This window comes from Polistes canadensis, unplaced genomic scaffold (genome assembly GCF_001313835.1).
Source record: "Polistes canadensis isolate GaletaPanama2010 unplaced genomic scaffold, ASM131383v1 scaffold_38, whole genome shotgun sequence".
NCBI lineage: Eukaryota > Metazoa > Arthropoda > Insecta > Hymenoptera > Vespidae > Polistes > Polistes canadensis.
Window position 1 is genome coordinate 39,491 of NW_014569585.1, and position 22,715 is coordinate 62,205.

Genomic DNA, 22,715 nt, shown 5'->3' on the forward strand with positions numbered 1-22,715 from the left:
ATATAGTTAATTCTGTAAATTAAGAAAAAAATTATGAAAACTTTGAAATATTGTATGACAAGGGGTTAATAAATTTGTTCATATAGTTTCAAATTATCAATCTTATTTAGAGACTTTAATTTACGAATGCATTCGATAATTAACAACATACAATAAATTTCTGTAAAATTTGAAATTTATCATTTCAAAAATTTATGTTTTATTATATGAATATTAATTTACGAAAAAATTGACAATGATTATTCTTAATTGTGGAATTGAGTATAAATAAATTAATGAAACTATGACGCTCTTAGTAATATGATATATATATATATATATATATATATATATTTATACACATATATATCGATCTCTCATAAATAATTTAACATAGTCAAACGAACGTTATTCTCGTGACCAAGTGCAAACATCTATTTCAAACATCATTTCGAAAGGTAAATGTTTTATAGAATAAATTATGAAGATTTTCATCTGATTACCCATACCCAAATCGAATAATGACAATCTATAGAAGACGTGGATTTGACCGAATTGATTTATCATTATTGATACACATATTTCGGTCATCTCTCGTGGTTATTGTTTAATCAGGAAACATATACCAGTTATTAAAATTTTTCCATATTATATTTTTTCTCTTACAGAAAACTTCACATAAATATCGTCGTTGATTATGGAAAGTTGAACGAAAATGGTGTTGAGCGTGTTGCTGCCTCTACTACTACTTGTAACAACTTTAATTTATCTCATAAATTCTACCGGTAAGTATAATTACAATAATAATTACGGTTAACGAATGAAACTTAACCGAAAATCATATTTTATTTGTCCAATAGTTTTTAAAATAGACCATAAAAGTTTCTTTTATAAAATACACAAATTTTTTAAAAACAAACAATTTATTTGTAAAAATAATATACACATAAATTATTGATTACCATTCCCCTGACGTAATCATACAATTCAAACTTTATATATTTCTATTTATAAATCAAATAAGAAGAATTATAGTTCGATTTATAGTTCGAAGATTAATTCATTGAAGAAGAAAACAATAAAAAAATAGAGTGATGAATATAAAAACGAATTCATCATTAATCACGTAAGAAAATAAGAAAAAAATATGTAAAGCATTTCTCGTGTAAGTCGAAGAAAGTATAGGTAACCTAGGTAAACTAGGAATAGAGGAAATAGTTCGACTATCTTCATCCAGAGGAAACATCGACCACGGCGTAGAACTTTCTCAATTAGTGGCCCAGCCTGATCGACCAAGAGCTCATTCGTATTCACGATGAAGCCACGATTGTAGCCACGATTGTAGCCCAGAACAGAACGATAACTCTCTGTTTCCTCCTTTACTTTATTTTCTATCTCTTTCTACTACCCCTTCCTAACCCTCTCTATATATCCCTTTTATACCCCCCTTTCCATCACTTTTCTATCTTTTCTCTTTATTTTCTATATGCACTATCAAAATACTTTCTATCTGCTACTCTCATTAGTTCTCGTTTTATTTAACATTCCCCACCCACCTCTCTTTCTCTCTCTCTCACTCTTTTTCTTGTTTCATTCATAGTTTCCTTTTACCTTCTCTCTTTTTCTTTTTTATTTCTTTGTCTGTATCGTTTTTTATGATTTTAGTTGTCTTTCTTTTTTGACCTATCAAAGTTTTATTTAACATTTTCTCTCTCTCTCTTTCATATTTTCTTCCTATTTTCTCCTCTCTCTCTCTCTCTCTCTCTCTCTCTCTCTCTCTCTCTCTCTTTTTCTTGTTTCATTCATCCTTTCCTCTATCCTTCTCTTTCTCTTTTTCTTTCAATTTTTTTCTTTTCTTTCTATATATCCTTTTCTATGATTAGAGTCTTTTTTTTTTCTCTTTCCTTTTTTGTGTGGTCTATCGGAAATACCCTATCACTCAGAAGGACGACCAAAGATAGACGACGACTGAAGCTACGGCCTCGCGAAAATAATTAGGGTCGCTGCTTTTAATTACTCGTCCGTTCGTTTCCATCCATCTCCTCTTTCCTTCACTATTTCTCTATTTCTCTATTTCTCTATATCTGTAGTAAAGAACCGAACGATGTAACCCGTCTTTCTCGACTCTATGCACGACCATTCTCGATCCGGTCTAACGGACGTGCTTTAAAGCACGAGCTTTCATCTCTCTATCTCTCTCTCTCTTTCTCTCTTTCTCCCATGGTATCCAATCCCAAACTAGGAATAATATCGGGAATCGAAGTCAAGCGTGAATCCAAGTATCAACGTCGGAAAAATGAACGTTTAACAAAATTTTAAACTGTTATTACTATTTCCTTTCCCTACTCACCATCACCATCCACCATCACCAACAACCATCACTACCAACACCCCGCTCTTTCTTTTTTTTTTTATATCGTCCATCTATTTATTTTTCTTCGTAAAAATAAAGATAGAAAGAGACAGACAGACAGACAAAACGATGGAAGAAAATCGTTACGTTGAAATAAATTTATAGAAAAATAAATAAAATAGAATAAAATTCTTATAAGCGCGGTGAAAAATATGGAAGGGAAAAAAAAAAAATTTGTAAGGAATTTTCTACAAGATTCTCCATTACCCAGGATCTCTATCTTTTATTCCCTTCAACAACTCCCATAAGTCTCACGTTTTAATACTGAATTTTTTTTCATCTCTCGATTTCATTCGTTGTCGCCACCTCTTTAGATATTTTCCTCTCTCTCTCTCTCTCTCTCTCTCTCTCTTTCTCTCTCCTTTCCGCCCACCATCTCTCTCTCTCTGTCTCTCTCTCTCATTCCTATTTTTTACTTTTTTATTCATTGAAATGCATCGGAAAACGCGATTGAAATACCGGTTGTTTCTACTTGAATAAATTTCAACTGAAAGTAAGAAGAATGAGAGATCTTTCAATGTATAAAGAAAAACGGAGAGAGAGAGAGAGAGAGAGAGAGAGAGAGAGAGAGAAAGAGAGAGACGAAATGGACAACTTGCTTTTTTATTTGCTTCTCTCTCTCTTTTTCATTCCCTTTCTCGTTCCCCTTATTTCTTTCTCCCTCTCTCTCTCTCACTCTCTCTTTTATTTTCTTTACTAAAACTCGATTCGTTTCCTTTACGTTAGATCTCCGCTAGGTTCTTTTTTTGTTTTTCAATCTATTTTCTTCCTTCATTTTTTTTTTTTTTTGCAATCGAGCGAAGAAAAGGCGTTAGGTCGAGAACCAAATAAAAACCCCATCGTACAGATAAAAGGATTCCGAGGAAAATCAAAAGCAACATTACTGAAAATCTTTATCATCTTTATTTTTTTTCTATTTTTTTTTTTGTTTTCCTCACACTTTTTTGTCAATCCTATTACGAATAAAAAAGGAAAACACGGATTTTCGATTCATCGTTAAGATTAATTTGTTAACGAATAATAAATACAAAATATATATTGATAAAATTTAAACGTAAAGTAAAGAAAAACGGAGATACATCGTGTTAAATTTCATCGTTAACGATCCAGCTAGATTTTTCTTCTCTCTCTCTCTCTCTCTCTTCCTTTTTTATCTTTTTGTTTCTCATTCTCTAACGTCTATGTAAGAAAGAAATTCGCTCGAAACTTTTCTCTCGGTTCGAACATTACAGCAAAATACTTTTCTATCGTTTCCAACATCCCACCCCACTATACCCCACCTCACCTCTATGTTCACCTACCTACTTACACCCTATTCCTGTTCTACATTTTTATTGTTTCTATACGAAAAGACCTTTTTCTGTATAAGAATCACCACTACCAACCATTGTTGGTTGCAATCCCGATGTAATTGTATTCTCACCTAACACCGTAAAAGTAAATACAATATTATTCTATTCCGTTTAGAAATGATTACAAATTGTTAGTGTGTATTCTCTGTTCAGACAATAATCTTATTTTAATATAAAACTCTATATTAACATTGTTCTATATCAATAGATTGATCTAACTTCCTGCTGACTAATTAGTTCTCCAAACTTTGTTACGATTAATCGTAACTAACAATAAGAACGTTCTATCGCTATAAAGCTAACTATTAAATTAGAAATTGTTTTCTTACTTAATTCTATTGTATATTCGATATAATATAATAAATTAATAAATCGATATTAATAAATCAAATCGATAGATACGCGATAATATTAATTAATTTAACATAAAAGTAATATTTTCTTTTTTCGTTTCTTTTTTTTTTTTAATATTTTATCTCAAATTATTAAATTTATTACAAAGTTAATATAAAAAATTGTTCGATTCAATGATTCAAAAATTCGATTTACTAGTGAAGAGAGTGCGCATTTCAATGTTCATAGCTATTCTCTAGCTTCTTATTAGGAAGGAAAACATGCAGAAGAGAGAGAGTGTGTGTATGTATGTATATATATGTGTATGTGTATGTATGCACAGCAGCACTTTCCACTTCACTTTAAGAGGCCACGACGGCGAGCTCGTTTGCATCGTTATTGACTACTTCGAAGAACCGTTGCGAGCGGATCTCCTACTTTTCCCAACCCCCTCCCCTCCCCCTCCCCCTCCCTCAAACCCACCCCCTTTTCCTCATACCTACGTACCTCATTGTCAAACGTGTGCACTCGTGCTTACCTCAGGACCTGGGATACCATACTACTAGTATAGTAGTTCTATTCCTAGCACATTGTCCTCCTACTATTATATTTACCCACCAACTTATACTGAGGTGAATTAAAAGTTTTTACATTATTTTTTTTCAATTAATTATTTAATTAATTGACTAATTATTTTTCAAACTTTGTTATCTAATTTTTCATTCCTTTTTTGAACATACGTACCATGAAACTTTATCCCCGCCTCTCCACCCCCTCCCCCCCATCACCACCAAAAAAATACAAGTTAGTTGCAAAGTAATAGCAAGTTATTTTGTAAAAAATTCATTATAACTTTTTCGAGACGTAACTTTTTAAATTAATTATTATTTTTTTTTTTTTCCTTTTTCTTTTATTTTTACATCGCAAAATCTCTCGTTCGTCCTAGAAAATTTTTTTCCGTCCGATTTCGTAGAACTTATCTCGTGAAATATTTTATCTGATGGGTAGAGCTTTTGGTACATTGTAATAAATTTTGTTTTTTTTTTTTATTTCCTCCTCCATGGCTTTTTCTTTTTTTTGTCGTAAATTTTATCCTTTCTTTTTTTTCTCTTTTTTTTTATTTTCTTTTTCTTTTTATGATTTATGTCTCGTTTACGCGATAGGATAAATTTGATTAAATAAAAATTGTATAAACAATAACATGTGTGGGGCTCCTCTTATCGTAACTTTTAAATGAATTTTGATCGATATGGGATTTATGTAATTTGTATCCCTTTTCTATCGTAATTAGATAATACTTTATCAAAAAGCTTTCTCCATTCATCCATACCAACATCATCGTATATCTACATTGAGCATCAGACCGCGATAACTTGTACGAGGAAAGAGTTCGATACGGATTACATCTCTCTCTCTCTCTCTCTCTCTCTCTCTTTTTCTCTTTTTTTTTTCACACAACCTATCATGAAATGCATGCATCCGTGCAATTTCATAAATCCTTTCACACGTTCTTCTGACGAGCTTCCATCGCACTGATTACTATCGTCACACGTATAGACCTCAATCGATGAACAACGTATTTGTAGAGACAAAGTATTGGAAAATGTATGTAATGAAAATTTCGAAGTAACATTTTAATATTATATATACACAATAAAAATATATATATTTTTTTTTTTATATTCACTTCTATTAGAGTTTTTATTTATCCGCGTTACTTTGTATTTTTATCATCAATATTTTGTAATTATTGATATTATTTTGTAACTTGTTTAAAGTATTTAACATTTATTATATTAATTATTATTTTATTTTCGAATTTTTATCGACCGATACGATTTCGTATTCAAATTTTTATCATTTTGTAACTACCAGTGTTTAACGTTTACTTTAATTATTGTTTTATTCAAATTTTTATCGATCGGTACGATTTCGTATTCATATTTTTATTATTTTGTATCTCTCAGTGCTTAACATTTACTTTAATTGTTATTTTATCCGAATTTTTATCGATCGGTGCTATTTTTATTTTTATCATTCTATAATTCACAATATTTTACATTTACATTAATTATTATTTCATTCGAATACTTATTGATCGATGCTAATCTGTATTATTTGGAAATTTACATTATTTTACATTTATTTATTTAATTATTTCTATTCCATAATATTGATTTAAACAACATTTATATTGTCGAGTTTAAATATACTTACCTTTAGATCGATTATAAATAAAAAAAATATAAGTCATTAGAATGACAATAATAATATAACAAACAAGTGGCAGAGAGAAGCCACAAATGTACTGCGAATTGACATTAAAGCATTCGAAATGGGAGAGCAAAGTACGATTAGGCAGTGACAGCTAAACGATAATTTCGCGCAATGATTCGACGGATCACTAAACGAACCAACAGGTCTAAACCGATACAATATCCTCTAGGTTTTCGAATGAACCGTCAAACGAATCACCACCACATTGCATCGATCTCGATTGATTTGAGTTTTGTATATGTGAGAACCGAACTATTACCATATACAATTATTCCTTCTATATATATATATGTAAATATATGTGCATATGTATATGCATTTATTGAGAAAATTTTACCATGTATTCGTCTGCATACATAATATATTTGTAAGTGTATGCATGTTAATGTGTATGTATATTTCTATATCATATGTATAGATAAAGAAGTATGTCTGTTTGTTGTATGTTTGTTGTGTATATTCGATGATCGATTTGATGGTAACATAGCGAGTCAAAGCTTTCCCTTCTATATAGAGATATATTTCTAAAGTTACCTTTATCCCTTTTAGTCAAAGCTCTTTCAACCATTGATCGTGTTCGTTTTAACTCCTCGGAGCTTAGCCAACAGGAAAATTCTTTACAATATATGTTGTTTATGATTTATGTCAAAACTATATTTCTAAATCTATCATTTTTATTCTAAACGAAGATCAAGAATAATCCAAATGACAAAGTTCAATTAATATATTATGAAGTCCTTTTGAGAAATAATTTAAACTTATATTATATATCTATTTATTCCTCGTGAAATATAATAATTTAAGCTTCATTATTAATTTTAGTCATCGTGAAATAAATTGGACTCATTATCAATTTATACTCCTTTTAAATTATTATTATTTTTATTTATAATCGGATTGTTTTAAATAAGATATAAGAATAATACTAATAATAATAATAATAAAAAATAATGAAAAAAATGATTTATGTTGTAGCCGAGTAAGAAGAAAAATATGAATAATGTTATATTATAAATAAATAAGAGTGAAAAAAATAAATAAATTTGTTTTTATTTAAAAGTTTAAATTTCAAATAGAAAGTTTAAAAAGACATAGTAGAAAATAGGTTAGTTTACGAGCGGTTAAAATAGAGACACTCGCTTTCCTTAATCGAACAAAGCGTACCCTGTAGAATGAGTTAAGAGATAATTAAGGTGATTCGCGACACTCGTTTCCTTCGTAATGGCATCGTCCAAGCAGCGAGCTAAGTTTTCGCGAAGGAAGCATCTGGAGACTTGTTCTCTTCCAATTTCATTCTAATCGACTTTCAGATCGAGATAGAGCAAATCTACGGATAAGATTTGTAAGAGAAAAATAAAGATAGAAAAGGTAGTGAGGTCTTTTTCCATGAAGTATTTCGTTAATGGAAGAAAGTGACAAGAAAATATTAGCTGTGTATGTGAATAGAAAAATAAAACATTAATCTTATATGTATATATATAAAATTAGATTTAAAAATAAAAATTATTAACAATATCTCTTTATTGAAAATATTAATTTAATTTAAAATTCGAAATAGTTTTTATTTCAATTTAATTTTCTCTTTTATTTTATAAGTTTAACAATTTTATTTTTATTTTAATTACAATTATTTCACAATTTTATTTTATTCATTTAAAATAATAAATAAAAAAAATTTAATTTGCTTTTTTTTTAATTTTTCAGGCAAAATGTGTCAATTTTTGTCTACTATCCTTAAGAATATTTATTACCTATGTACTTTTTATAGAAATTATAAAAACTATACAATTTAACACGAATGTGATTTCAAACGAATTGGTTTATGAATTTTTTATGATAGAAACCTATACGATATCAAAATGCGAATATAGATATAAAAAGAAATATAAGTATGGATAGGGATAACCAATGGAATTACATCGTAGCTTTAGAAAGAAAGATATCTTGTATGATAAGAATTCAGATCAGATCTCAAGAGACTCAACCCTTATAAACATAAGGGTATNCTAGGTGATACTTCAATCGGTGAATCATGAAATTCCTCTTCGAAATAATAGAATTCCCGGCGGATCGTATTACAAAGCTTGTATATATATATATATATATATATATATATATATATTTTTTTTTTAATAGACTGACGTAAGTTATTTAAATGTTTTTCTATAAATAAAGCAAAAACACACGAATTAAATTTTCCCCTCCCATTGAAATATATTTATTCTCATTAATATTCAGAGATTAATAAAATGATGATGATGATGAAAAAAAAAAAAGAACGTGTAGGTAAGAGATTTAATAAGGGTTAGACTGAAGGGATTTAATTAGGAGAAAATTCGCAAAAGATTTCATCTAAGGGTCTTGAAAGGGTTTCGTCGGGTCTTAGCCAAATAGCGCATATAGTCCGTTGGTAGTCCGAGTTAATTCCCTCCCACTAACTCACCACACCCGCTCCCTGCATCCACACCCACCCAACCTTACCCAACCTTACTAACAACATCGAGAGATAACGTTTCTCTGAATCGGGGGATTGAATTAAACAGTGTAAGAGAGTAAGTGAATGAGTGAGCGAGAGTGAGTGAGTGAGATAGAAAATGTTGTCCAGAACGGCATGCACAAGTTAGGCATACCAACGATGCAAAAAGATAAACAGAGAGAGAGAAAAGGAAAAGGGAAGATGGAAATGTTAAGAGAACCAGAATTTTAAAGTACCAGCTTTAATAGCTAATGCAATTTAAGGAAAGTCTCGTCAAACAAGATGGCAGTTTCTCGCGTTACCAGTAGACACTGTGGTGGTTTAGGGAAACGTATAGCAACGTATACCACAGCCATGAAAGGGGCCCAGAATCTGAAATTCTGCTAGCCACCAACGCCACTGTGGCTAACGTCTCTTCCGTTTGCATAGTTAAAGGAATAGCTCGTGTAATTACCGAAGTCCTAGTTTGCTACTAACTACCATCCTTGTTTATCTTATTATTTTATTCGATTAATTTGTCTATATAATCTTTCCTTTTTTTTTTCTTTTTTCTTTTTTCTTTTTTTACTTCTTTCTCCTTACCCGCCCCCCACGCTCCGCCCGCCCTAATTACAATTAATTATTTTATCATAATTCGTATCATATTGATTGTATTTCAAAAGATTTTCGTCTATATGTATATTTTATTCACTCCTTTGACACATATTTTCATAGTTCTTTTTCATCCGTTCATCCGAATCTCAAAGATCTTGTCAAAGTAAAGGAAAGGAAAGACTTAGTAATTTCATTCTCGATATATCCACTAGAAAAAGATCTTTCAAACGGAACGGTAATAATATAAAAGGATTCTCTCGTATCGTTCATTTGTATAAAATATCACAAGAGGAGAACAATCTTTTTTTTTTCTTTCTTATTTCCGGTCAACAAATACGCATTCAGAATTTTCTTTTCCTTATTATTATTTCCTCGTGGTATTAATGTTACATTTACAATAAATTAATCATACAAATATACAAATACACACACACACACACAAAATATTTATCAGGTCAGTCCAAAAGTTCGTGCGCATTACACTATTTTCAAATTTCGCAAAAAGTGTGCACAAACTTTTGGACTGATCTGATACATAAAATTATTGTAATAATAACCAATCACGAAAAAAAAAACACACAAAAATACGTAGAAAATATTTTCCCAGTGCTGTTTTTCCTTACGATTTTAATCTGCAATTTGTATTGAATGAATTAAAATTAAATTAATATACACGTCGCGTAGAGATAAATTTCGATCAAAACCCATGTAAATACACACAGTTATTTAAAATGATTATAATATTTACATATATGTTATATGTGTGTGTAGAGCTGTTTCGCGTCGAGGGCATCGTTATCTCTCTAGCCTAGTATAAACTCTCTATTACTCCCCGAGAAACTTCCTAGAAGTTTCCAAGAAACTCGAGGTATAATTAATGGGCTCTCACATTGATCGACGACTTTGGAATAGCAAATCCCAAAAGGCAAAACGCATCTATAGATCCATTAAATCGTTTACCTACTCACATACTCGTATATGCACACGTGCACACATGCACGTACACACACACACACACACACATCTCGTTCGACCGGAATTGTTAGAATAAAACTTCAAATTTGATAGTAATTGGATGTACGTCGAATAATTAATAGAATAAAAAAATTAACTAAAAATAAATTCCACGAAAGAAGAAGATGTAAAGGAAGAAGAGGAAGGGGTGGAAGGGGATGGGGGATTAGGGACAATATAAAATATAGCAAAGACAAGAAAATCGTTAGAAAGTAAGTAGGAAGCTTAGTTTAAATGTCGAATGCTGTAAGGCAAAGCAAATAAATCCAAACTCGAGAAAGTTTTCGACCCAAACAACAAGCCGACGAACTTTACCAATATACCGCAGGAGTAAAGTTTTAGCGGTGAACGTTTATGTCTCTTTCTCTCTCTCTCTCTCTCTTTCTCTCTCTCTCTCTTTCTCTCTCTCTCTCTTTCTCTCTCTCTCTCTTTCTCTTTCTGACAAACCATTTCATTCCACGTTTTGTCCTCAGACGACGACAGTCGGGAGAACATTCGAGAGAAATGCTCGAAATGAGTTTACCTGGTACTTTTTGTTTTTTTTTCATTTCGACCATGTAACAAGTCTCTACTTAACTCTTAGTGTATATAATCCTGTAGCAAACCTGTTAACTTCCTACTACCATAAACGTTTCAATATATAACCTTGAAACGAAAAAATCTATTTTAAAGTTAAATACGGTTTGAATTAAATGTTAACTTTTAAGGACTGTATGAACCGTGTAATTGAGAAATGTAAAAATTGTGTCATGGTTTGTTTGTTAGATGCAGTAAATACTATAAACACCACCACCACCACCACTACCACCACTACCACCTCCACCACGGTGGGGAATGGAAAAAGTGATGATGATGATGGTACGAAGGATGTTATCAGACGTGGGGAACTCGTGACAGATGTCCTTGCACAAAATGGCGGTACTGCTGTACTTCCTTGCATGTTTACTCATCCTGGTTTAGTAAGTAAATCATTTCATTTACATTTTAAAAAATAATACAATTCTAAATGAAATAAATATTTATTACAATTGTGATTAACGTCGAAATTAATATTTAATACGTTTGACTAAGATTTAGATCTTTTTAATATTTATTTATATATTTAATCATCAAGGAAAATCATCACGTTTGTTTTAATATGATTTAAAATGACAATTTCATAAATTTGTTCTTAAAAATCATTGAAATTATTACTATTATTATTGTTATCCAAACCCCTTGTGGATAGGGGGATAGAATATATCCACAGTATCCTCTGCTTGTCGTAAAAGGCGACTAATAGGGGTTGAGTATTGACTTGACAACCCAAACTCGTAAAAAGTCACTTGTTAGGAAAACTTCAGGAAGAATAATTTTGCTGATTCTTCGATTCAAACTTTTTGAAAAGAAATTCAAGTCCTTCTTCGAGCTATAAATTTTATTGGATATATAAATTATTATTATATTTGAAAAAAAAAAAATAATCAAATTATTATTCGCAACTATAAGAAATAACATTTCACAATTTTGAGATGAAATTAAACAAACGCGTGGTGTTAGTCTCAAGAAAATTAAATAAATTAAACAATTAAAAAGAATAAAATAAATGTGAAGTAATTCGAAATTTGTATACACACAGAATTATAAAAATTTCCTTCAAATCGTACAACGAAAGAAACTAAAATTTGTATGCACGTACACGCGTATATCCATAGGGATACAAAATGTCAACTAATAAAACAAACTGAACACTCTAACACGTACACGTGTAAACAGTCATAAAAATTTCAAAAAAAAAAGAAAAAGAAATCATACAACTGAAGTTAATTGCAATTTAATCACATAAATACGAAGTAATAAACAAAATCTTATCACACGTTAAAATAATACATAATATTACATAATGAAACTGACATAACACTTGAAAAACACTTAAAACGTATACACAGAGAAAAAGAAATTCTTTTAAATCACACGCTTGAAATAAAGCGAATTTAAGTGCGCGTAAATGTGCACACCATTAACAAAGAAACAAAGAAAAATACGGAGAGAGAAAGAATAAAAAGCTAGACGTTCGTTCGCAGTAGACGTAAATAAATAATCCAACTGGTCTACTGGGGTATTCAAGCCAAAGGTTAGTTCTCATGAGAAAGAAGTGTAGGGTCGAGAAATCGCGAGAGTTGGAAAGCACCTTCCGCGAATATATTACATGCAACGAACCTTGGCAAGATGAAAGGGAACTCGCTTAAGAGAGAGAGAGAGAGAGAGAGAGAGAGAGAGAGAGAGAGAGAGAGAGGGAGGGAGAGGGAGAAGAAGGGGAGGGGAATAGCAAAAAGCAACGTCTTTCGTATAGAAGTACGTCTAGGAGGGCATCCATCCTCACCCGGACGTAATTTCTCTGCATTAATGTTGCAAGTGTCAAGTTGGCTCTCGTCAAAAAACTATGCCACAAGAGTAAACTCCAGTTCGGTTTAGACTACAAGCTCCTGTTCTTCAGCTTCTCTTTATCCAAAGAAAGAGATAGGGTAAGAAAATTGTTTGCTAGTATTACATAGGAAAACAACATTAATAAAAGTATTATATCTTGCTAGACCGAAAAGTTCTCTCGGACAGATTTATTAATAGAATAATATTTGTTGTATATTTTATATATTCGAAAAAAAAAAATATCATATATTATATTATATATAAACTATATACTCATTTGTTTATTTTGTCCGCGTAATATCTTTCCGGGTAACCGAATGAATGAACAATAATACAGGAATATAAGAAATACAGGATATTGTTAGGTAGAAAAAGTATATTAGAAAGAGAATATCTTGATGAAAATTCATTTAATGGTATGAATATTGAAAAATAATACAATAGGAATGAAATTGAAATGGAATGTTTTTGTAAAAGGGTTGTTTATTCCTTTTTAATGCACTCAATCGTGTTTTACGATTCCTTGCGGAGTTTAAAAGCAAACCACGGGAGGCAAGGAAACAAGGAAGCAAGGAGGTTAGCAAACAAACCATGAGAAACGCGTAAAGTGTTCTACTACCTCTCTTTCTTCTTATTTGATCCTTCTTCCTCCTCGCATGGAAATAAGTTCGTCGTTGGACGGTGGCCGTTGGCTTTTGCTTCTCTTTGAAGCGGTCAATTTCAGACCGGTGTGCTTCGTTCGACGCCGCGGGGAAAATTGCACGAGAGAATTGCATTTCCTTTGTCCTTTAAGCTCTCTTGAACGTTGGTATATATCTCTCTATCTCTGTTTCTATGTATATATGTGTATGTATATGTATATATGTGTATATGTGTGTGTGTCTTGCGTCATGAGTAGCTTTGATCCTCTGTTGGTGACCATTACCACTAGGCAGGAAGGATACGTGGAATTGATTTTCACTTTGCAACGTTTCTGACGAAGGATATGTTTACTTGTTGACGATTAATAATTCAGATATTTCTGATCCGCTCTTCCATAAATACTCATTCTATTCTATTTAATATTATTCTTTTTATCAACACGTTTCTTTTATTTTTATATGAGATATATTATATATTTTTTTAATACCATAGGGTTATATATATATAAACGAAAATTTTTGAGCTTTAAAATTCGAAACTTCGTAGATTAATTTTTGTTTCGTTAAGTATTTAGAAACATTAAAAATCTCATACAAATTAGGACGAATAGATTATTTTACAAAGTATAATATTTGTTTAATAATTTTGTATAATACAACGAGTGCTAACTTTTTGTTCAAATAAATAAATCAGGTTCAGCAATTAATAATTAAAATATAAAAAGTAGAAGAATTTTTAATATACAAAAACACGACAGATTAAAAAAAAAAAAAAAAAACGAGAATAAATTTGATAGGAGGAGTAGTAGTAATATCGAATAGAAATTATTTTCGATAGATCGATCGAGATGTTTCAACGAGGGTAACAAAGAAATCAGTTTGATGCACACTCCCCCCCATCGCCCCCCGACTCATTGCTTCCTTTCTTACCCATTCTCTTCCCTTCCGGAACTTCCCCGTTCCGTACTGCTTTGAAACGAACGTGCATCTGACAGGAGTTAATTACACCACGAGAGAGAAAGAGAAAGAGAAAATGAAAGACATAGAAAAAGAAGTGGAAGAAGAAGAAGAAAAGAGAACGGGAAAGGAATTATCGTGACAATGCGACCACCTTCCATTGAACCGAAGATTCGAATTGGCCGAAAAGATTTTTCCCTGAATTCTCAATCTATCTATCTATCTACCTATCTATCTATCTTTTTATCTATCGATTTATTTTCTTTTTTTTATCTCTTTTACTTTTTTCCCTTTCTTTCTATTTTTGTTTTCTCTCTTTGAGAACTCGGCAAGCTCCAAATAAACGCACGGCGTATCGGATTACGGTCGAACACGTCGAGAAGGAAAAGGAGATTAAATGTTTGTACGACCCAATTCCTGTGCGAAGCTCAGCACTCGTTGGCTAATCGTGCGATTCGTCTTTAGTCCTTTCGTCGATCGCCACTTTCTTATAAAAAAAAATCGCCATCTTTAATTACACGAAATTATTTCCAACCTGTATATGGAAAATAAATACACGCGTGGCAAGAGAAACGTATAACACAACAATAGTTTTCTTTTATTACTATAATACTATAATTTAAAACATATTTACTCTCTATACTACAACTTGTTTAGGAAATAAAAACTTATCGGAAAAAAAATTTCCTTCTTATTGAAGAAAATTTTGTGCCATCTTTTTAATTACACGAAATTAATTCCAGCGTATATTAAAATTAATACAAGTGGTTAAGAACGTATAGCACAACAGTATTTTTTCGTTTACTACTAAAATACTATAATTTAACATATATTTACTGTATCACAATTATTCAGGAACAAAAAATTGTGGAGAAAAATTTATACATATCATAATTTGTTTTTTCTATTTTAAAACTGTCACATACGCGTATGATGTCGGATTCTCTAAACAAAACCAGGACGTCATGCACGTGACGTTGCTCAGAACGTATATTTGAAAAATATATATAGATCTATTATATATTTAAAATATATCAATCTTCTCTCTTTTTACTTTAATTTTTGTTATTTCGAGTCGTTACGTTGATAACCAGTTTCAATTAAATAAAATTCTCTATCATCCTTTAATTACAATATATTTTAATTTAGATACGATCTAAATATTGACCATGAAATTATATATACATTTTCTATTTTTTTCTTCATATATATATATGTATATATATAATATTTTTTTTTTCTTTTTTTCCTTTGACATTTTTCGTTTCTCTCGGATTAAACTTTAAAATACGAGATAGTTTATTTCGCAGTCGTGTTTTCTCACTAAAACTTGCTTCATCCATTAGAAATAAGAGAAACGAGGTCGAACGGTAAGATGCAAGGAAAGATCATCGACTCGAAAGATGAAAATAAAATTTAACAGCACTCCTTATGCTGTGGAAATCTGTCAATTCAATTTTCAAACCCCCAATATATATCTATAAATACGTATATATATATATAGAATACGTATATATATAGAATACGTATATATATATGTATTCTCGATAGCTCTGATGCGGAAGTTAAACATTAGAATGGTTTTTCCAGTACACTGTACCATATTTGCTACATGTTCTAAAAATATATAGTACGCCATACGCCATAAAAAATTTCAACTTATTTACATTCCCGAAGCATACGAGCGAAAAATTCGCTTTCGATATTTTACGGAACTTCGTTGAACATGAAACCCCCTCAAAATAAAACAAAAAAATATATATATATGAAACAATTTATTCTTAATATTCGTCAAAAACGTTGTAAAACAAATAAAGAAATTGAACAAATTCGTTCAACTTTATTACCAAATTATTTATTTATATAATATTCATTCACGAGATGAATGAATATTAATAATAATCTTTCTCGAATATAAACTCATCGATAAATTTATATTCCACTCTATTAATCGTTTATTTATATTATTTAGATATTTTATAATGAGAATGTTTTATTCGTACACGAGTGTGTCCAGATTTGAATGAAGACAAAAAAAACCAATAATTATTTTTATCGAAGCGTTTATTTTTCCCTCCGCCCCATAATAAATGAAAATATAACCCCTAATGGTTATTGATCGTGATTATTGGATCGTTCGATTTAACCATTCGTTTCTTTTTCTTTTTTTTTTTTTTTGTGTCGATGACAGATCGTCGACAGTTGTCTTGATGGGCTCGTTCGAACGAGAGGGTAAACGTTCGTCAGGAGTGGTAAATGGAACCTTTACCGAAACAATAGGCAAAGAAACGAGCTTACGGAAATAGCCCACTTAACAATCCCTCCACAATATATACACGGTTACTGACATTAATGGCTTAGACTTTTCTTACTGACAATGATTTTCTCCGTTGTATTTTAATATCATTGTCTTTACTACCCTCATTTAGTATTATAATTCATTTCTAGTTTTATTCTCTTTAATTAAATCCTATATATATATATATATACTACTTGTGTTCTAATTTTAATCAACATCAATTATTGTATCTCATTCAAAGTTTTGTACAATTAAAAGTTACCGGTACGGAAATAGCAATAGAAAAATTTAATTCGTGATTCGGGATAGGGTGGAGAGCGAAGGGAAGGGGAACACATTGGAATGACTTTGAATAATTTTTGTGATCTAATTTCATTTCATTTAATTACTTAACGCATAATTTGATAATAAGATTGTGATATAGAAATTGCAATAAAATAATTAATTCGAGGTTTGGAAGGAACATATTATAACAATAGCCTTGAATAATTTTATGGCCTAATTTTGTGTTTTATATTATTTTATTGTATTAAATTTTATAAATTTCAATACTAATTGACATCGATTCGAACTAAATGTGTTATACTTTACACCTAATTTTATATTTAACAAAAATTATTCCGATGAAATTGCAATAAAAAAAAAAGAAACAGAATTTAGATGTATATAAAAATATTGAAATATCCTAAATCAAAAAATCAAATTATTTAGGAAAAAAAGGATTTAACATCAATGAACGTCAGTCTTAAGAATAATACAATAAACGCGATGTCACTCGTAATAAATGATCAACCTAATAAATATTCATTATAAGCTAGAAAACATTTAATTGGGGTACGTTTAACGAAAATGAAACGATTAAATTGAACTTAATATTCCTTGAATATGTTCACGTATCATTAATCTCGATAGTTTTGGATCGATTGAGTTTCGAGTCTAAATTCGATTTCATCAAATAGCTCACGTTTCTCTTGCTTTCGACATTCTAACATATACATTTATATCCAATTGTAAGTATATACATCTTTCTCTATGTGCGTATGTGTAAATGTTTGTTGTATACTTGTATGTATCGTTTTGAGTAAGGTGCAACGATGTTTTCCTCGGATCTACACTTGACTCCTTCTGTGATTAATTCAGCAGTAATATAAGCAGTACACACCTACATAAATACATATATTGGGTTCAACACAAATACATGGATATGTGTATCAAACCAATGGCGAATAGGACTTGCATGATACGGCATATCCAACGTGTCGAAGCCGGAATGGCATTCTCGTTTGATGAGACTAATACCTCGAGCTAACTACGATCCAACCTATATCCGCTTATAATTCGCTGTTAGAAACGCATTTATGTCATCTGTTCATTCCAATAAATCTTTCAAAAACCAACATTCTTAAAACTCCTAATTAAAAAAACTATTCTATTACGATATCATTTATATCCAATTAAACAATAATTGTCATTTCGAATACTTCAAAACCGAACAAATATATTACGATATAATTTCAATCCGATTAAACTATAAATGTCATTTCAAATACTGCGAAACGATCAAATTCTAAAAACTTGAAAAACAAAAGATACAATGAAAGTGACATATATAATAATTTTATTTGCAAATGTAGTACCTATAATTTTACATAAATTATAATTAAATCTATTCTTTTATACGACATTTTATAAATGGTCAGAAAATTTTGCTCTGACTAAAAAATATTAATAATAAAAATAATCAAAGTCTTGAATAATAAATTATGAGAGAGATAACATTAATAATAATAATAAGTTTCTCAGATTATTGTTGGAAATTTTGTTGAACAATGAAAATTTCTATCGAAATAAATTCAAGATTTTTCTTGCCAGTTTTTTTTTTCTTCTTTTTATGTCAAAAAATTCATTAATCATTCGATGATAATGTTACTAATAATAATAATAATAATTTGTTAAGATATAAAAGCAATTATTTACACTGAAAGATATTGTAGGATCTATAGGGGGAGGGTAATAGTGCTGGTGGTCGACGAATCGGTCGGATGGAAATTACAAGGAGAATAACGCCTACTTTACAACTAGCAGTTACACTAGAGAGTGCTTCGTGGTTTTACAGGCATAGGGAAAGCCTGCTCTTGGCTAAGCAATTTACGTCGAGAGGAACTGTTCAGGAAATTAATCTTCGACGATTAAACCGTGAAAACCGTTTAATACGTTTCGTTCGAATCTATTGCTACATAACTTCGAATTTCATAGATGAACATGTTAAGACACTACATATACTCTAACTAGGCATATATCAATCCCATAGCTATATTTTAAGCATTATAATAAACTTAAATGTAATTCCCTATATCACGTGATCTTGGGAATTTAACTAGAAATTTAATCGAAATATTATATATATTTTTTTTTATTTAGAATCCTAATGAAATTTTTCTTTAAATTGGACAACACCGTTGATCGTGAAATTAAATTAAAAATTTGATTACAATTCTGTTATTTTCTGGGAGTCTAAAGAATACAATTATAGCGTTTATAAGAAATAACAAAAACATCATTGAAAAAATATTAATTCTATTAGTGTCGATCAATCGAATAAAGTTAAATGCGGTTTCGTACCGGACACGACGTTCGTTTGATAATCAAAGCCCTGACACATAGCTAGCTGTCGTGTTACTCGTGTACTCGTAACTCGGTACTCATGTACTGTTCGCCTACTTGATCAGCCATGTCGAATTAACCAACGATCAGTGTACCTTTCGTAACATATCTATTCACGATTTCTAAATGTACCCTTAAACAACAGGTCCATAAATTACCATAATACTCAAACTAGAACTGAACTCTGTATCGGTCTATCAAATTTTATCATCTAAAGTAACCACAACCAGATCAGATGACTCATTTTAGTATTTTTCAATTGAAAATCGCTATTTAAACTTGTTTTTTTTTATTTTGTATACATTTAACTTTAAAATATTTGTAATTACTAATTGAAAATTTTATTGATGTTTAATTATTATGTTAATTATTATTTATATACGCATACATATTTTTTGTTGTTGTAAAAAACTGGTCATAATTTACGATAACATAAAAAAAAAATATAAGTAGTGTGGTATGTTAATAAAAAATGTATGCATTTGATAAACTTGCATTATAGTGGTTTCGAATAATTTTACGTTTAGGATCTCGGCTGATAAAAATACGTTCCTGTTTCTGGTTACGACATGATATGGAATATGATAGGTGAAAATTTCGATAAATTTTTTCTAATATTTTGTCGACGTAACATCGTAATTGTCGAGTGCGTAACGTAAGAAGAAGGAATAATAAAATGGACAAATATTTATGTTCGTCGTAAATTATTAAACGATATCGAACGACATTTCTCTGCTACGGTTCGATAAGTCCCATCGAACTTTACGTTCAGTTCTCGTAAAATGGTTATAAAAGGGAAATATCCAAAGTCGATAAAGTTTAACATATCGATTGTCACGTGACGTTAAAAGAAATAAAGAAAAAGAGAAAGAAAGTTAACTGCAACGAAGGATAAAATTAATCGTTCAAAAAGATATTAAAGATGAAAGGTATCGTGATTAGGGGGAAAAAAGGAGGGGGGGACGATAAATTTGTGGTGACTTATTTTTTTTTTTTTTAAGTATCACACGAAATAGGAATTAAAAAGAAAAAGAAAACACATAAAAAGAAAGAGTGAAGAGTTTTAATGAACGAGTACGATATTTTATATATACGTTGAACTTAAATAGAATATGCAAATGAATAAATGAGAATTGAAATAGAATTTTGTCATTGTACTAGTTGAAATATTATCGAGTTATATCAATGTTACCCAGAGAAATTGTAATTTATTTTCTATCCTATAATCGGGAGAAAAAATAAAATCAAGATAACTGAAAGGGGGGGGGGGACAAGAACAAAAAAGGAATAATATAATATATTATGCGAACCGTTGGAATTTGGCGTCAATTAATTTTGAATAAAATCTAGGCTAACGAAGGGTCGTGGGAGGGACGTGGGAGAGAAAATGAAATACAAATTTGTTGATCAAATTGGATAAATAACAAAATATTTCTTTACAAATTCAGAACAATATTTTATACCATTTGTTAATTCGTGCATGCGCGCGTACTAATCGATACAAACATTTGCGAAAAATTCTTCTACATGTGCTTGTCAAATCGAGCTTTTTGTTTTATTTTATTCTCCATTTCTCCGAGATTTTTTTTTTTGTTTTTTCCATATACGAATTAAAGCGAGCAAATGCGATTACGGTTTAATTAGAATTGACATGGTGGGAATTTCAAAATTGATTAACTCGGTTGCGACAATACCGAACGCGATTTGTTTCGTCGAATGATTGACAGTTTTATCATTTACCGGATGGGAATGACACGTTCAGCAAGGCACTAGCAATCGGATTTTCCGTAATTAACGTCATAGTCGAAGAATCAATATACGATCAGCAGAGAAACGTTACTTCTTTAATTAATATCAACGTAATTTTGGTCTCTATCGTCAGAATTTAACTTTCAAAACATTATGTTAACAAATATCTTTCAAACAAATACCACAGACAATTAACCAAAAATTCTATTATATATATATATATAATATATACCTAATATATACCTATATATATTAAGGTATTATATATATATATATATACCTAATCGACGCGATAAAATTTCTACTTAAAAAAAAAAAAATAGAACGAAAAGGATAAAAAGAAATGGAAAAGAAATTGAACGAAAGCCCTAATAAAATTTTCCCCGCATCCAAATATTTATTTTTATCTTTTATTTATCCCCCATAACAATGCCTATTTACTTTTCATACTATACCTATCCTACATTTTTACATTTTTTTCTTCAAGTATCTCTCTCTCTCTCTCTCTCTCTCTCTCTCCCTCTCTTTTTCTATCATTTTCTTTTCGCAGAAAAAGCAACGTCAAAATATCCATATACATATACGTAAGTTAGGTAAACGAAAGGATCATAAAAAATGGTCTATCGTAAACTCAAGTATTGAGCGAGGATGTTTAGTATAGTTGAAGCTGTGAAAACTCACATACACACACACACACACATAAACGTATACACACCTATATACACATTTAGGCTAACAACGAAGTAAGCCAGCATGATACCAAGCAATAGAAACGCGCATACGCGAAAAGCTGTAGATAATAGGTTCACATTCTAAGCAGACGTATACTTGTCGGTTGGCTTGCTTGCAAGCTGCAACGTCGAAAAGCACCAAAGAAGGCAATCAATATGCCAGTGACACCATGGACACGCAGAGAATCATACGAAGCATCGTCATCTTTTATTCATGGTGCGTGTCGTCCTTGCTTTTACTCCCACAACCCACCTCTTCAGACTCTCTTCACCCCCTTCACCCCGCTCACCATTTTCACCTCAACCTGCTCCTTCTCGAACCAGTAGCAGCACCACCACCACCACCACCACCACCACCACCACCACCACCAGTCCCCCTTTCACCATCATCTTTATCCTTCTTCTTATTCTTATTCTTATTCTTTATCCAATACTTTTTCATCTTTACCCCTATTTTTTCTACTTCGTCTTCTACTTCTTCTTTTTCCACTTTCTTTTTATCATATTCAATGCTTTAACGTTGACAGATTTCCTTTATTGTTTCGTTTTGCGTCACTTTATTTTCTTTTCCTTCGGAAAATGGAAATCTCGCGTTTTAACAAAAAAAAAAAAAAATAGGATAGATAATTTTTGTTTCATCGATTTGTATAATCGTATTCATAGGATGAAATTGAAGATTGTGTACGTGTGAAAATTTACAGGTCATATATCTCAATAAGAATTTATGAATTAAAAGTTAACAACATATTGATGTCCAATAAATGTTAAATTTGTCGAGTATTTAGTTAGGTCGTTTTTATCAAAGAAACCTTTCGTTTTATACTGTAATT

General features: G+C 30.7%; 1 protein-coding gene across 5 annotated transcripts in view; it reads left to right on the top strand.

Moving 5' to 3' along the window:
- Positions 1–22,715, top strand: part of LOC106784682 — a 60,190-nt gene that overhangs the window by 31,872 nt on the left and 5,603 nt on the right. For all 5 annotated transcript variants that reach the window (XM_014744485.1, XM_014744489.1, XM_014744488.1 and 2 more), the window contains 2 exons: positions 648–764; positions 11,204–11,397. In XM_014744485.1, coding sequence (XP_014599971.1) covers positions 695–764; positions 11,204–11,397 — 264 coding nt within the window. In that variant the 5' untranslated portion in view covers positions 648–694. The remainder of the gene's footprint in view (positions 1–647; positions 765–11,203; positions 11,398–22,715) is intronic.